Below are 15,090 nucleotides of genomic sequence, written 5' to 3'. Positions count from 1 at the left end.
GCTTAGGGACTGATGACCTTAGCAGTTAAGTCCCATAAGATTTCACACACATTTGAACTTTTTGAAATCGAGAAATACTGCGTCTTCCTGTCTTGATCCATAGCTTTCAGGAAGTCATATGATAAAAGCGAGAGTTGGGTTTCACGTGATCTATGTTTCCGAAATCCATGCCGGTTGGCGTGGAAGAAGTCTTCTGTTGGAAATACCTCATTATGTTTGAACTCAGAATATGTTCAAAGGTTCTACAACAAACGTGATGACAAGGATATTGGGCGGTAGTTTCCCTTCTTGTAGACAAGAAGACCTGTGCTTTCTTTCAGCTTTTGGTTATGGTTTCTTGTTCGAGGGATCTACGATAGATGATAGTTAACAGAGGGACTAACTTAGCCGCAAATTGGGTATATGATCTGATAGAGCCACTGATATTTGTTCACTTTCAAAGATTTCAGCTGTTTCTTAATGCCACTAACACTAATATCTACTGCACTTATTTTGTCAGTAGCACAAGGATTAAATTGGACAATACTCGTGCATTTTTCTTTATAAAAGAACATTGGAACACAGAATTATGCAATTCTGCTTTTTCTCTGCTACTCTCAATTTTAATTCCTATCTTTCCCATGAGTGGCTAGACAGTACCTATGGCGCACTAATAGTAATAGTCTTTATATATGAGCAGAATTTCTTTACGTTTTGTGAGGATCTTTGGACAATATTCCTTCACGGCAGCCATTGAAAGCGTCACGCACTGTCCTCTTCGCTGCCAATTGCGTTTCACTCGGCATCTTTTATCTGCAGCAATATGGTTGTTTTTTACCTATTACACAGTAGTCTCTCTTTCTTTAGAAGTTTCTTTACAGTGACTTTATACCATGGACGATCTCTCCCTTCATGAGCTGTTCTACTCGTTACATATCTAACCAGAGTATGGTCAACTATACTTTTAAACTAGAGGCATAGATCTTCCACATTCTCCTACCCTGAGGCAGAAGTTTCAAGTTCCTTATTGAGATATGACACTACTGCCTCTTTGTCGATTTTGCTTACTGTTTTCGTCTCTTGGTCTCTTCAATTTTTAAATCCACATATCTTTCCATTAAAAACTGTCGATTCCTTTATGCCTCGGGATGTATCCTATCAACCGATAGTCTTGACTTTTAGTAGAGTTGTACCACATATTTATTTTTTTCCCAATTCAATTTACTGTTTCCGTATCAGTTACTCTATCTACGCATTCAATATTGACCATTCTTCCGGCGAAAGAATCTATTATGTTCTTGTCTGAGCTGCTTATCGTCCACGTTTCACTTCCAGTAACACCCTATACAGATAATTTCAGAAAAGATTTCCCAACACTTAAATTTATAATCACTGTTATCAAATTTCCCTTTTTCAGAAATACTTTACTTGTTGATGCCAGTCTGCATTTTATTACATTATATCGGTATTACAAAGCCCAAAGTTTTTATATCTTTTCCATGAACTTTATTTCCCAGTTCAAATTTCTCGTTGTTTTCTTTACTTTTTGCTTAATGTTCACATTGAATAATGTCCCTGTGCCTTCTCAACTATCGCTCCCCTTTCATGTCCTTTGGTTATTATAATTGCAGTTTGGTTTTTGAACAGGTTGTAGATAGAATGAAATTTTCACTCTGCAACGGAGTGTGCGCTGATTTCAAACTTCCTGGCAGATTAAAACTGTGTGCCTGATCAAGACTCGAACTCGGGACCTTTGCCTTTCGCGGGCAAGTGCTAAACCATCTGAGCTACCCAAGCACGACTCACGCTCCGTCCTCACAGCTTTACATCCGCTAGTACTTCGTCTCCTACCTTCCAAACTTCACAGAAGAGCACTTGCCAGCAGAAGGCAAAAGTCCCGAGTTCGAGTCTCGGTCTGGCACACAGTTTTAAACTGCCAGGGAGTTTCAGGTTGTAGATAGATTTTAGCTCCCTTTATTTTACCCCTACTAACTCGATAATTTTAAATAATGTATTGCACTCAACACTGTCAGAAGCTTGCTCTAAATCTATAAACGCCGTACACGTAGCGTTGCTTTTCTTTACAGTACCTTCTAAAATAAATTGTAAGGTGTAACATTATGTGATTGCCTTATCATTTTAAATCATTCACTAATCGAGTAGTCGCTCGGCAACAGCTACAGTTAGCAAATAATATTGCGAGAATGTAAAAGGTGAACGACCTGTGACGTAACTTGTTTATTGTCGTAGCGCCGTCAGAGATGCAGTGAGTTATTGACTTTGAAAACCGCGGCGCGAAAACCGGACAGAAGAAGAACACTTTTACACATGGTTTTGATGTACGAGATATTCTCGATGAACAGTTGCTCATTCTTCTCTTGTCTCTTGTAACTTGTGTCGGACGCGCATGTCTTGCCGCCGTATTATTATCGTTAAAAATAATATTATTTTAGTGTAAAGTAAAGGTGCAATACTAAAAGTGCAATACTGCACAGCAGTAAATTTATTGTGCGACGTGTATGTGAAAACGTCAAAGGAATTATTTTCATTACGGGAAGAGAAGTGCCAGTCAAAACGGCATCCATGTTAAATCCTTCATTTCATTGTAAGTTCATCTATTAATTGCCATAAATTCAGAGTCAAATGGAATTGGTGTATGGACTATTTATTTAATATAGAATCTATGTCTCACTCCTTCATGAAGTTATTTAATTTTCTTTATATTTCTGCCAAATAGAGAGTTCACAGTCACGAATTCTTTCGTCGAAATCGGACGGAAGTTGTATGCGGCGGAATATTTTCTCCGCGCCATATTCTACTGGTAAATGCATGATAAACTACGGTCCCTTAGGAAATTCATGTTGAGCTATCCAAAAATAATTATATTTTGAATAGGCATTTACTCTCCTCTGCAATGCAACTTCCGACTGATCAGACGATCCAACAAGAAACAGCCGCACACGGTCGGCGTTCGCAAATATATTTCCACCGCTGATTATAGCTATATGTTACAGCACAAAAGTAAACATATTGTTATAATTAGCGACTACGAACGGGGAAATTTATAACTGTATGTTTACGTATACACATTACGTAAACATATCGTTATAAAGGTTAGTATGGCTTCGCGTTTTCCTGATCTCTCCCGATTCGGCTTCTACCAGTTTTTCCTTTACTCTGCAAATAATTTGTGTCAGTATTTTGCAACCATAAATTATTAAACTGATGTTTCGGTAATGTTCACACCTGTCAGTACCCGCCTTCTTTGGAACTGGAATTCTTACATTCTTCCTGAAGTCTGAAGGCATTTCTCCTGTCTCACATATCTTGCACACCAGGTGGAATAGTTTTCTCATGGCCGCCTCTCCCGAGGATTTCAATAATTCTGAGAGAACGTCATCTGCTCCAGGTGGCTTCTTTCGAGTTAGGTCTTTCAGCGCTCCATCAGATACTTTTCGCAGTATCACATCACCTATCTCCTCTCCAACTACTTCCTCTTCCCTGTCTATAATGTTGTCTTCAACTTGATTTCCCTTGTATCGCCGTTCTATATATTCATTCCATCTTTCAACCTTCTCTCTCTCTCTCTCTCTCTTTCTCCAAATGGTTCTTTAATTTTTCTGTAAGCTTTACCTAGTATTAGTGATGCGTGCTTCTGTAGCCATTTTGCTTTGCCAGTTTGCATATGCTGTCCATCTCCTTTTACAGACGCATGTATTTGTTTTTCTCCTGTTTCATTTGCTGAATTTTATATTTTCTTTTTCATGCGTTAAATTCAATGTATCGTGTGTTATCCAAGAATTTGAACTGGGACTAGTCTTTTCGCCCATTCGAAGCTCTGCTGCCTGTACTGTTCCATCTCTCAAGAGAGAGAATCCTATTGTGTTCCTTACCCAGTCATGTCTGTCAAATTCTGTTAATGTAAGAAGTGGCATGGCTGTGAGGAAAGGAGAGTAAGTTTATTAAGAGTAATATTAAGGCAACGCACAAGACGTGGTATTAGGCAGGTATCTGGAATGGGGTCAGCAGTCCGTATGAGGTAAGACTTGTTGACAGTTTGAAACTGTTAGTGAGGGCAACACCCTCGGTCACCCCGGTGACTAGCAGGCACTGGCGTACAGCCAGGTCGTTCAAGAGCAGCGGCGGCTCGTGCAAAATTGTGCCAGTGGATTACAATGTTATGGCCTGTCGTAACTATATTGAATATATTAATTTTACTTATATAAACTGAACAGTTTAAATGTACTTAAATGTTAAAATTAATCGTTTAACATTGTAAGGAATAAAATCAAATGATTAAAGAAACAGTGGTAGCAGCAGGAATGTAACCCGTGCCAGTGAACTGATGGTTAACTATTGGGCGTGAACCACTGCTAGAAAATCCCTCATTCGCTGGGCGTAAATCTTGGGAGAGCATAAGCGCTGTTGACGTGTTTATGCATCTCGTCCCATCGACCTTCTCACTGCTGCAGATGAGCTACTTACATAGCTCGGTGAATAAAACGTTTCCAGTTTTTATCATATAGCGTATTATTATTTGCAAAAAAAAATTATTTCGATATATTGAACCGTTTACGAAATATGGTGATTGTTATGACGGCATGATTCCCAATGCGCAGAGATGGAGAAGTTCACATCGTGCATGACCGTTCACTACACAGGGTGTAAATTTTAAGTTGACAAACCAGAGTAACTGGAAAAATAAGCTTCACACGAAAAAAGGTGTAGAATCCAAAGTTGATTATTTTAGAGGGGGACATCTGCTGATGCTAAAATTAGCCCGCCACCCCAGCCCCCTGGGGGGCACTTTTAAAATTTCAAACGGGAACCCCCATTTTTATTGCAAAATCAGATTCTACATAAAAAACTACGTACGTTTTGTCTTAAACATTTGTTTTCATTCTTGGTAGTTGGCGCTTTAATTCAAGAAAATCCATGTTCTCAAAAAAATGGTTCAAATTGTGGTGTCACCGCCAGACACCACACTCGCTAGGTGGTAGCTTAAATCGGCCGCGGTCCATTAGTACATGTCGGACCCGCGTGTCGCCACTGTCAGGATCGCAGACCGAGCGCCACCACAAGGCAGGTCTCGAGAGACGGACTAGCTAGCACTCGCCCCAGTTGTACGACGACTTTGCTAGCGACTACACTGACGAAGCCTTTCTCTCATTTGCCGAGAGACAGTTAGAATAGCCTTCAGCTAAGTCCATGTCTACGACCTAGCAAGGCGCCATTAGCCTTAGATAGCTTGTATCTAAAGAGTCTCACTTGTATCGCCACAATCTCCAGATGTCTCATCAAGAACGATGTATACAAGGATGTATTAAAAGTTAAGTATTCAAGGAGCTACGTACTTTTCTTTATAGCATTCATAACGTATCCTGTTTCAGACCTCACTCCATCCTTCGTGAGTTAGCGCGTGCATCTTGGCCGCCTCTTTCAATTAGTGTGCGTAGTGTTGGCAAGTCTGCCGACACTACACAAATGGCTCTGAGCACTATGGGACCCAACTGCTGAGGTCATTAGTCCCCTAGAACTTAGAACTAGTTAAACCTAACTAACCTAAGGACATCACAAACATCCATGCCCGAAGCAGGAATCGAACCTGCGACCGTAGCGGTCTTGCGGTTCCAGATTGCAGCGCCTTTAACAGCACGGCCACTTCGGCCGGCCCCCCAGTTCTCATTTTTGCATGGAAAATGGTTGCGGATAAATAAAAAATACTTGGGTCTCTCTCTCAAACCCCACCCTATCTGGAGAGTTTTAGTTTTAGTCAACCAAAATTTACGAAGTAAATAAGTACTTTTTATTTATCCGCAACCATTTCCACGCAAAAATGAGAACATGGATTTTCTTGAATTACAGCGCCAACTACCAAGAATGAAAACAAATGTTTAAGACAAAACGTACGTAGTTTTTTATGTAGAATATGATTCTGCAATAAAAAAGGGGTTCCTATTTGAAATTTTAAAGTTGTCTCTCCCCCCACCCCCCCACCCCCCCCACCCTCAGGAGGCTGGGGTGGCGGGCTAAGATTAGCACTAGCAGATGTCCCCTTCGAAAATAATTAACTTTGGGTTCCACACATTTTCGCGTGTGAAGCTTATTTTTCAAGTTATTCTGGTTTGTCAACTTAAAATTTACACCCTGTATATAAAAACCAAAAACTGGAGAACAAAATAAGATATCGTTGTGCTCTCAATTTTAAATAAAATTCCGGTATCTCATCTACATTTCATACCTAGCAGTGTACGAGCTAAAGTGAACGATACACAAAAAAATGTGTTTCCCTCTGCAAACTCTTAAAAATCTCGTGCAATGCTTTACTTAATTTGATGCAACACAGCACTGCAAGTGTGATGAACAGCGAAAAGAAATTCAGTCCTTTATTGGGCGTAGATGTCAGACCGTAAGGTGCGCAAAAACAGAGTTTTTCACTGAACAGCTTTCTTAAAACCGGATCATAAACATTTCATAGCAGCCGGAACGTATCTCTCAGCGCAGGTACCAGCATTAGGTGAGCAATATAGCGACAACAAAGCCGCCCTCAGCACGGAATATAGAGCACGTCTGAAACGGGAATCAAACTCGAGCCTACGAATCGCCAGTCGGTGCGCTCGATCATTCAGCAACGGCACCATTACAATAACTGTTCTCGTAAATTACCTCATACTCTGTTGTGAACATAGTTCCACGTAGTCAGCGCGTACACAACTTTCCCACTAGAGCGCGCCCCGCTAAGCACAACAGCGCAGGTGCAGCGCTCGTCCGTCTCCGCACTACGAGATGGTGCTGCCATAAGGATGGACCAAATTCTGCTTACGACGATCCGCGTATTAATATGTAACGCAGCCAATGAGATTGCTGCTAACGTAGAACCTTTTCTCCTCGCGGATCACACTCGCGCAGTGATACCTGAACGCGCGAGGTATTATAACGAGTGTACAGACCTCCGATTAGTCAGTCTGCATTAGTCTGTACCAGTCTGCATTTGTCTGCACCTGTCTGTACCAGTCTGCATTAGTCTGTACCAGTCTATAGTCAAGTTTCAGTCTACACCTAATAAGATTACCATATTCCTGTACATAGCCATGAAGATAAATGTATAGACACTTTGTCAAGTATCAGAGATATGTGAGAATAGAATTAACGTACCAAGACCAAAGGAACTTCATATTGTCAATTGTAAACAGCATCCAAAATCAAGTTACGTAATGTCTATACTTTTTATTATTTTAATAAATGTGTGTGAAAATTAATAAAGTTCTGTTTAAAGTTGGTCACCGTCAGTCTGCTACTCTAGGCGTGCAAGTGGCATTTCTATCGTCTGACCTAACGGCAGAAGATAAACACGCCACAATAAGACCACGAGACATATTGCTGACATTCGCCTACTTCGTTAGAGCGACAAGTCAATCTTATGATGTGTGTACCAAAGGTCTTACAGTACGCACACCGCATACTCTATATGTGCTCAATATTTTGCACGCAGTGCTCAAAGAAAAATACGGACCTAATGCTGTGAGCAACGGAGCACGGTCAGTGCCAAGACGGATGACGTCACGACAGAGCATGTGCAGTCGAAAACACACAGCTGCGTCTCTGATCGTAGAACATCTGACCGTCATTTCAGCACTTCTAGTCATTTCGAGAGAGCGCTACAGAACATGTTTCCGTCCATTTTATTTGCATAAGAGCACAAATTCGAAGTGAACTGGCGTAATTTTATTGCAATTTCTGACTTGCATTCGAAGGGAAATGGCATAATTTTAGTGCTGTAGCACATTAGCAGATGATCGCCGCCTACCGCTGTTTGAGAACATTCTAGGTGGTTCTGGCAGAATCTCAGTCCTTAGGAAGACCTTCGAAAGAATAGAGAGAAAACAATTGCAGGGGAGAAACTTGGACAAGAATCACTGAAAAACCAATACACGATGAATCACCTAAAATTTGCACCGCATGGATTGCGGAAATGGAAAGTGCTATTGATGTCCGGTTTTCACAGAATGGCCGGCCGCTGTGGCCGAGCGGTTCTAGGCGCTTCAGTCCGTAACCGCGCTGCTGCTACGGTCGCAGTTTCGAATCCTGCCTCGAGCATGGATGTGTGTCATATCCTTAGGTTAGTTAGGTTTAAGTACACTCCTGGAAATGGAAAAAAGAACGCATTGACACCGGTGTGTCAGACCCACCATACTTGCTCCGCACACTGCGAGAGGGCTGTACAAGCAATGATCACACGCACGGCACAGCGGACACACCAGGAACCGCGGTGTTGGCCGTCGAATGGCGCTAGCTGCGCAGCATTTGTGCACCGCCGCCGTCAGTGTCAGCCAGTTTGCCGTGGCATACGGAGCTCCATCGCAGTCTTTAACACTGGTAGCATGCCGCGACAGCGTGGACGTGAACCGTATGTGCAGTTGATGGACTTTGAGCGAGGGCGTGTAGTGGGCATGCGGGAGGCCGGGTGGACGTACCGCCGAATTGCTCAACACGTGGGGCGTGAGGTCTCCACAGTACATCGATGTTGTCGCCAGTGGTCGGCGGAAGGTGCACGTGCCCGTCGACCTGGGACCGGACCGCAGCGACGCACGGATGCACGCCAAGACCGTAGGATCCTACGCAGTGCCGTAGGGGACCGCACCGCCACTTCCCAGCAAATTAGGGACACTGTTGCTCCTGGGGTATCGGCGAGGACCATTCGCAACCGTCTCCATGAAGCTGGGCTACGGTCCCGCACACCGTTAGGCCGTCTTCCGCTCACGCCCCAACATCGTGCAGCCCCCCTCCAGTGGTGTCGCGACAGGCGTGAATGGAGGGACGAATGGAGACGTGTCGTCTTCAGCGATGAGAGTCGCTTCTGCCTTGGTGCCAATGATGGTCGTATGCGTGTTTGGCGCCGTGCAGGTGAGCGCCACAATCAGGACTGCACACGACCGAGGCACACAGGGCCAACACCCGGCATCATGGTGTGGGGAGCGATCTCCTACACTGGCCGTACACCACTGGTGATCGTCGAGAGGACACTGAATAGTGCACGGTACATCCAAACCGTCATCGAACCCATCGTTCTACCATTCCTAGACCGGCAAGGGAACTTGCTGTTCCAACAGGACAATGCACGTCCGCATTTATCCCGTGCCACCCAACGTGCTCTAGAAGGTGTAAGTCAACTACCCTGGCCAGCAAGATCTCCGGATCTGTCCCCCATTGAGCATGTTTGGGACTGGATGAAGCGTCGTCTCACGCGGTCTGCACGTCCAGCACGAACGCTGGTCCAACTGAGGCGCCAGGTGGAAATGGCATGGCAAGCCGTTCCACAGGACTACATCCAGCATCTCTACGATCGTCTCCATGGGAGAATAGCAGCCTGCATTGCTGCGAAAGGTGGATATACACTGTACTAGTGCCGACATTGTGCATGCTCTGTTGCCTGTGTCTATGTGCCTGTGGTTCTGTCAGTGTGATCATGTGATGTATCTGACCCCAGGAATGTGTCAATAAAGTTTCCCCTTCCTGGGACAATGAATTCACGGTGTTCTTATTTCAATTTCCAGGAGTGTAGTTGTAAGTCTAGGGGGTGATGACCTCAGATGTTAACCCCCATAGTGCTTAGAGCCATTTTTTCACAGACTGAATTGGTAGTCAGGAGCTCGTATTGTCAGCAAATAAATAATAGTAATGAGATAACTGACCATCACCACCGGCAATAGCGATACACGCTTCCAATGTGACACTGAACGACTGATGCACACGTTCTAGAACTTCAGCGGAGATGTCGGAGCAGGCTGCCTTACCACGTCGTTGCATATCATCGAGTGCAGTTGGTGTGTCCTTATAGATAGTGTCTTTCAGCTTCCTCCACAAAAATAAGTCTGCAGGTGTCAAATCCAGAGAACAGGCCGGCCAAGGTACAGGTCCTCTGCGTCCAATACATCGACTTGGAAACAATTCGTGAAGAAATTCTGTAGTACTTCGTGCACTATGGGCTGAACAGCCATCATGTTGGTACCATAGGTTTCTCCTTTTCTATAGAGGAATATCTTCTAGCATCTGTGGAAGATGGGCTGCTAGGAGGCTGCGACAGTTGTGCAAGTGCCGTATGGGGTGGCCGAGCAGTTCTAGGTGCTACAGTCTGGAACTGCGAGACCGCTACGGTCGCAGGTTCGAATCCTGCGTCAGGTATGGATGCGTGTGATGTCCTTAGGTTAGTTAGGTTTAAGTAGTTCTAAGTTCTAGGGGACTGATGACCTCAGAAGTTAAGTCCCATAGTGCTCAGAGCCATTTGAACCATTTGAACTTGTGCAAGTTCAGTGTTCCGTCTATGAAAAACGGGCCTATGAGCTGACGGTTCACCATCCCACATGACACGTTTACACTCCACGGACGTTGACGTTCCACCTGACGAAGCCAACGGGAAATGTCAACAGACCAATACTGCCTGTTTCGATGGTTTACCTGGCCGTGATTGGTAAACGTGGCTTCATCACTAAGCAAGATACAAGATACAACTGGAGTGATGATGATGAGGTCCCATACTCCGAGGAGCCTAGGGGGCGATGCGGGAGACCCGCACCGCCGATTAGGCAAGGTCTTAGCGGAGGTGGTTTTCCATTGCCTTCCTCCGACCGTAATGGGGATGAATGATGATGATGAAGACGACACAACAACACCCAGTCATCTCGAGGCAGGGAAAATACCCGACTCCCCCGGGAATCGAACCCTGGACCCCGTGCGCGTTTTAAGCCATGTACAGAACTTGACACGATTTTCATAATGGTTTCCACGCAGCTCTTGTTGCAGAGATATGTGATAGGGATGAAACCTAAGTCGATGGGGAATGCGTAGGGCACTTGTCCGTCTCATGCCACTGCCTCGTGCCATTGCACGGAAGCTAATGTGAAGATCAGCTGCAACAGCAGCAAGAACATTTATTTCCCCCTCTTCTGTAGTTACTTGTTTCCTTCTGTTACGTTGTCTAGTTGTTACACTACCATTTTCACGTAACTGGCTGAAGAAGTTGATAAATAACTACCGAGATAGTTGACGTCTATTGGGATATCTTGTCGCATACGCCGTATAAGAAAGAACTGCACTCTTCGTACATTCCCCGTATACCATAAGCATGTCGGCTTTTTCTGCGTTGGTAAATCCCTTCGTCTATTTACGACCTACTGCTTGGACTGTCACACACTAACAGACTAGCAAGTCGCAATGCACTCGGGGAACACTCAAGAACAAGCAAATGTAACATCATACCTAGCAAGAACGCAGGCTGAATGGCTCAAACATGAGGCGGTATGGAAACTTTTCAAAATATGATGTCTCGTAAACGACTCGCACTAGAATCCTCCATAAACATGACTGACATTGTAATTCACCCTACTTTTTGTTTTTTAATGTCAATAGGCAATTATACATTTAAGAAAGTGTGTGTTTACACAAAAATTCACTTCCTAAGTATTATTACAACCTGTTTATTAGCTAACAGTACGAGCCTCTGACTACTAATTCAGTCAGTCGAAACCGCACATCAATAGCACTTCCCATTTCCGCAGTATTTACTGTACAAGTTTAGATGATTCAACCTGTATAAGCGGCTAGCGCAGAAGACGAAATGCGGTAAGACTGGCAGTCATTACTAGGAAGCAATCATGTTACTAGTCGGGGACAGTACCACTGCCGAGCCTCAAAGTCACTATAAAGTGATACCTCGATGCTCCTACAGTAAGAAGCCGAGAAGGCTGTACACATTCGAGGGAGGACAATTGAGTTTCCAACAAGCGTCCACCAGCAATTGTTACCCTAAGTCTTCTGCCTGATAATAATATGCACTATAGAGCTTGTCTCTAGCAGAAATTAGTAATATTTGATAATTTCTGTACGTCAGAATATAAAGAGGTACAAGCACAGTCGCCGGCCGCGGTGGTCTCGCGGTTCTAGGCGCGCAGTCCGGAACCGTGCGACTGCTACGGTCGCAGGTTCGAATCCTGCCTCGGGCATGGATGTGTGTGATGTCTTTAGGTTAGTTAGGTTTAAGTAGTTCTAAGTTCTAGGGGACTGATGACCACAGTAGTTGAGTCCCATAGTACTCAGAGCCATTTTTTTACAAGCACAGTCGCACACTTGTATCCTATTGTGATTAAGGTATTTATCTGCGCAAGTCACGAGTAATAGTTGACATTTTCTGTTCCAGAATATAGAGAGTAACAAGGGCTATTCGCACTTGTCTCCTAGTGTGAATTAGGTGTCTCACAGCGTACGTTGTAACTAGTAGTAGTTAACATTTTCTGCTCATCAGAATGTAAGGTACTTACTCCAATGTTTTTCGTTATACAAGAAAAATAAACTGCAGTTGGAAACACGTGTCCGAAACCATCATCCCGTAATCCACCAAGTAACGGAGCATCGCATTCGTAGGAGACAAGGCGTTTCTACACATCAACCAGCCCACCTTCTCCATTGGCGATCGTGGCAACAGTCGCTATAATTAAATAACAAACAACACTGCAAGACGTTCCTCCTACGGTCCGTAAGCGTACAGTGTCACGTTTGCTGTCAAAGGGGTAGACAAGTGGCATGATCCAGAGGCTATAACTTCGACACACTGTAGTGCCGGGGGATGACGTTCCACACACAGGTTCCTACCCTCGATTTCTTCTTCAAGGCAGCCTCTGCAACCCGTCGAAGTATGTCGCAACATTTCTAGGTCACTCTGTAGAGTGGTAGGGTGTACTCATTTGTAAAGGTATACAGTCACTGTAAGATATCTCCACGAATATGATTGAGCTATTCGGAAAATAAGAAAGAGCTATTTGGAAAATAAATTATTCTTAAATTAAATCCTTAAGTACTAATTCAGTTCCTACGAATCGCAGCTTCTCCCTTCTGTTCCACAATCGCATCTGCTAAGCATACTAGGAGAATTTCTCTGTCTCATTCCGTTGAATGTAACTTAGTTGATCCCAGCCCACACTGTCGTCAGCTTCCTGACTGCGAAAAGCAGACCACACCTTCGTCCAAATTGGTGATGGAACTTGTGCTGGGATGCGGCATCCCATGTTTCAGTGAATCATTGCGTAATGCTGCCTTTGAAACTCTCAGAAATCCCAGAATCTTTCAACCTATCCACATACCCCAGGTAGCACTACCTTTATATTCTACCTTTCCTTGGTTTATTCAATTTTAATCTGCAGTTCATAAGCAATAAATTGCGGTTCAGAATCCATATCTCCCTCTGGTATTGCTTTGTATTTTCAAATTTAATTTCGTAATCTGTGTCTTACAACTATGCAATCTATTTGAAACCTTCCGGTGTCCCGAGGTGCTTTCCACATAACAAAATTATTTAGTGATTTTTAAATCAAGTGTTAGTAGCGACTGAACTGCTCCGCAAAAATTCTTAGGTGGATTTCCCCTTTAATTCCTTTCTCCCTACTGTGGATGTGTCATGCCCTTCTCCTACGATAATTACATTACTTTATGCAGCAGAATGGTAAAAATAAGTGGTATCTCACTTGTTGGTTGGCTTCTTTATCACAATTTTGTACAGGCACTACGAACCACATTGAAGCATTTACGAGTACTTTTCCATTAATGGTGTCATTATTGTATTACTTATTGCACTTGAATTTTTTAAGACCACAGAAAAACGGTGCATGCATCTTATTATTAATGCTCACAAATAATTCTATAATTATGCGTGCCATTTTTTATGTTTAAATTTTTAAAATTTTTAAAACTGTTAATCTTAATATTCTAATCTAACTTCAGCTTATTTGTGATATTTTTTTCTGCATAGCCTTCTGAAGAAGGGCACTAAGTGCCTAAAACTAGTGAAGGAAATAAAATTTTTTGATGCAGTAGGTTGGTGATTATTGCAATATATACTACTACAATTGCTAAAGATGATAAAATACTAAATGTTGGAATAATTTGCAGATAATTCACTGTCTTCGCAAGATTCTTGCATAAAGGCACCTTGTGGCCTACAGCAGGGAGTCGGCATAGGCATAGAAGTCTCATGTTGCTGTTATATCACCACTGTGTAAACTAACTCCGCGACTCTGCAACTTAACTTCCTTCCAGCGAGAATACTTGCGTTTCTCACATGACCCTTACACCGTCACGTCATCGTGAAGCCTCTTTTTCTCTTCGCAGTTTGGTCGAGGCACTACTGACGGAATACCTTAGGAATGGCTGTACCCTAATAACTTTAGTACTGAAAGAACGGCGTGACATAGTGGATCGCTTTCGCACCATCGAACTTCACAAAGTCTAAGGCAAAAAACTAGTCGCAGGTGGCGGGCGGTGTGGGTGTGGTTTCCTCGGCGGCGGAGTTTGTCCGCCCCGCCCCCAGTCCGCCTCCCGCGTAATTACAGACGGAAGCGGTTCCCGCCGCCGCCGCCGCCGCCCCCGCGCCGCCCCATATTTCTCGCCATTACAGGGGCCCATCGCGCATGGCAGGCACGTCGCGGCCGTATTTTGCCGCGCCGGAATTAGTAGCTATGTGATCAGCATCCTCATGCGGCGGGCCTAAGTCTCCTCTGACAGGGCCCTCGCCGTCTGCAGCATGAATAACTGCCCGCACTCCAAACGCCCATAGCGCATTTCTTATTTGCTCCTACGGGCAACATCCTAGAACAAGCAAAAAGATTTCCACAAGCAACTGTAACTATGATTAATGGAACTAAACAGTGTTACTATCCCTAATTCGCAGAACACTGCCACAACTGCGTGGTACTGAGTATAAAGAAACTTACGTATGCAGGGTCGGAAGTATCCAGACACCCCTATGTAACGCGGAATTGACGACTAGTATCGCGTAAATTTTTAAAATGAATTTTAAATTGAATACTGCTTCAATACAACGATAACTGTGCCGTTATTCCTATTGTATAAAATGTTTGTTAATAGCCACGGCTAATTTTTCTCAGGGCGCTATCGCCAGAAATATCATACGTATCCCAACGTGAAGACATGCGTCTTACTCACGATGGATTAAAAATCTCTCTTTAATATTACGCGATAATCCATTAAACACAACGCTTAATTATTTTTTCTGTGGGGCTTGATGCTCCAGGATAGCTGCCTATGTGCAATGGCAGCGTACAC

At 43.8% G+C, this 15,090-nt stretch overlaps 1 protein-coding gene across 1 annotated transcript in view; it reads left to right on the top strand.

Moving 5' to 3' along the window:
* Positions 1-14,489, top strand: part of LOC126237501 (proline-rich protein 2-like) — a 54,249-nt gene extending 39,760 nt beyond the window's left edge. Inside the window, exon 3 of the mRNA XM_049947699.1 lies at positions 14,358-14,489. Coding sequence (XP_049803656.1) covers positions 14,358-14,489 — 132 coding nt within the window. The remainder of the gene's footprint in view (positions 1-14,357) is intronic.
* The last annotated feature ends 601 nt before the right edge of the window (positions 14,490-15,090 follow it).

This window comes from Schistocerca nitens, chromosome 1, assembly GCF_023898315.1.
Source record: "Schistocerca nitens isolate TAMUIC-IGC-003100 chromosome 1, iqSchNite1.1, whole genome shotgun sequence".
Classification (NCBI taxonomy): Eukaryota; Metazoa; Arthropoda; class Insecta; order Orthoptera; family Acrididae; genus Schistocerca; species Schistocerca nitens.
The sequence above is the reverse complement of the archived record's forward strand: the minus strand, read 5'-3'. Positions and strand labels throughout refer to the sequence as shown.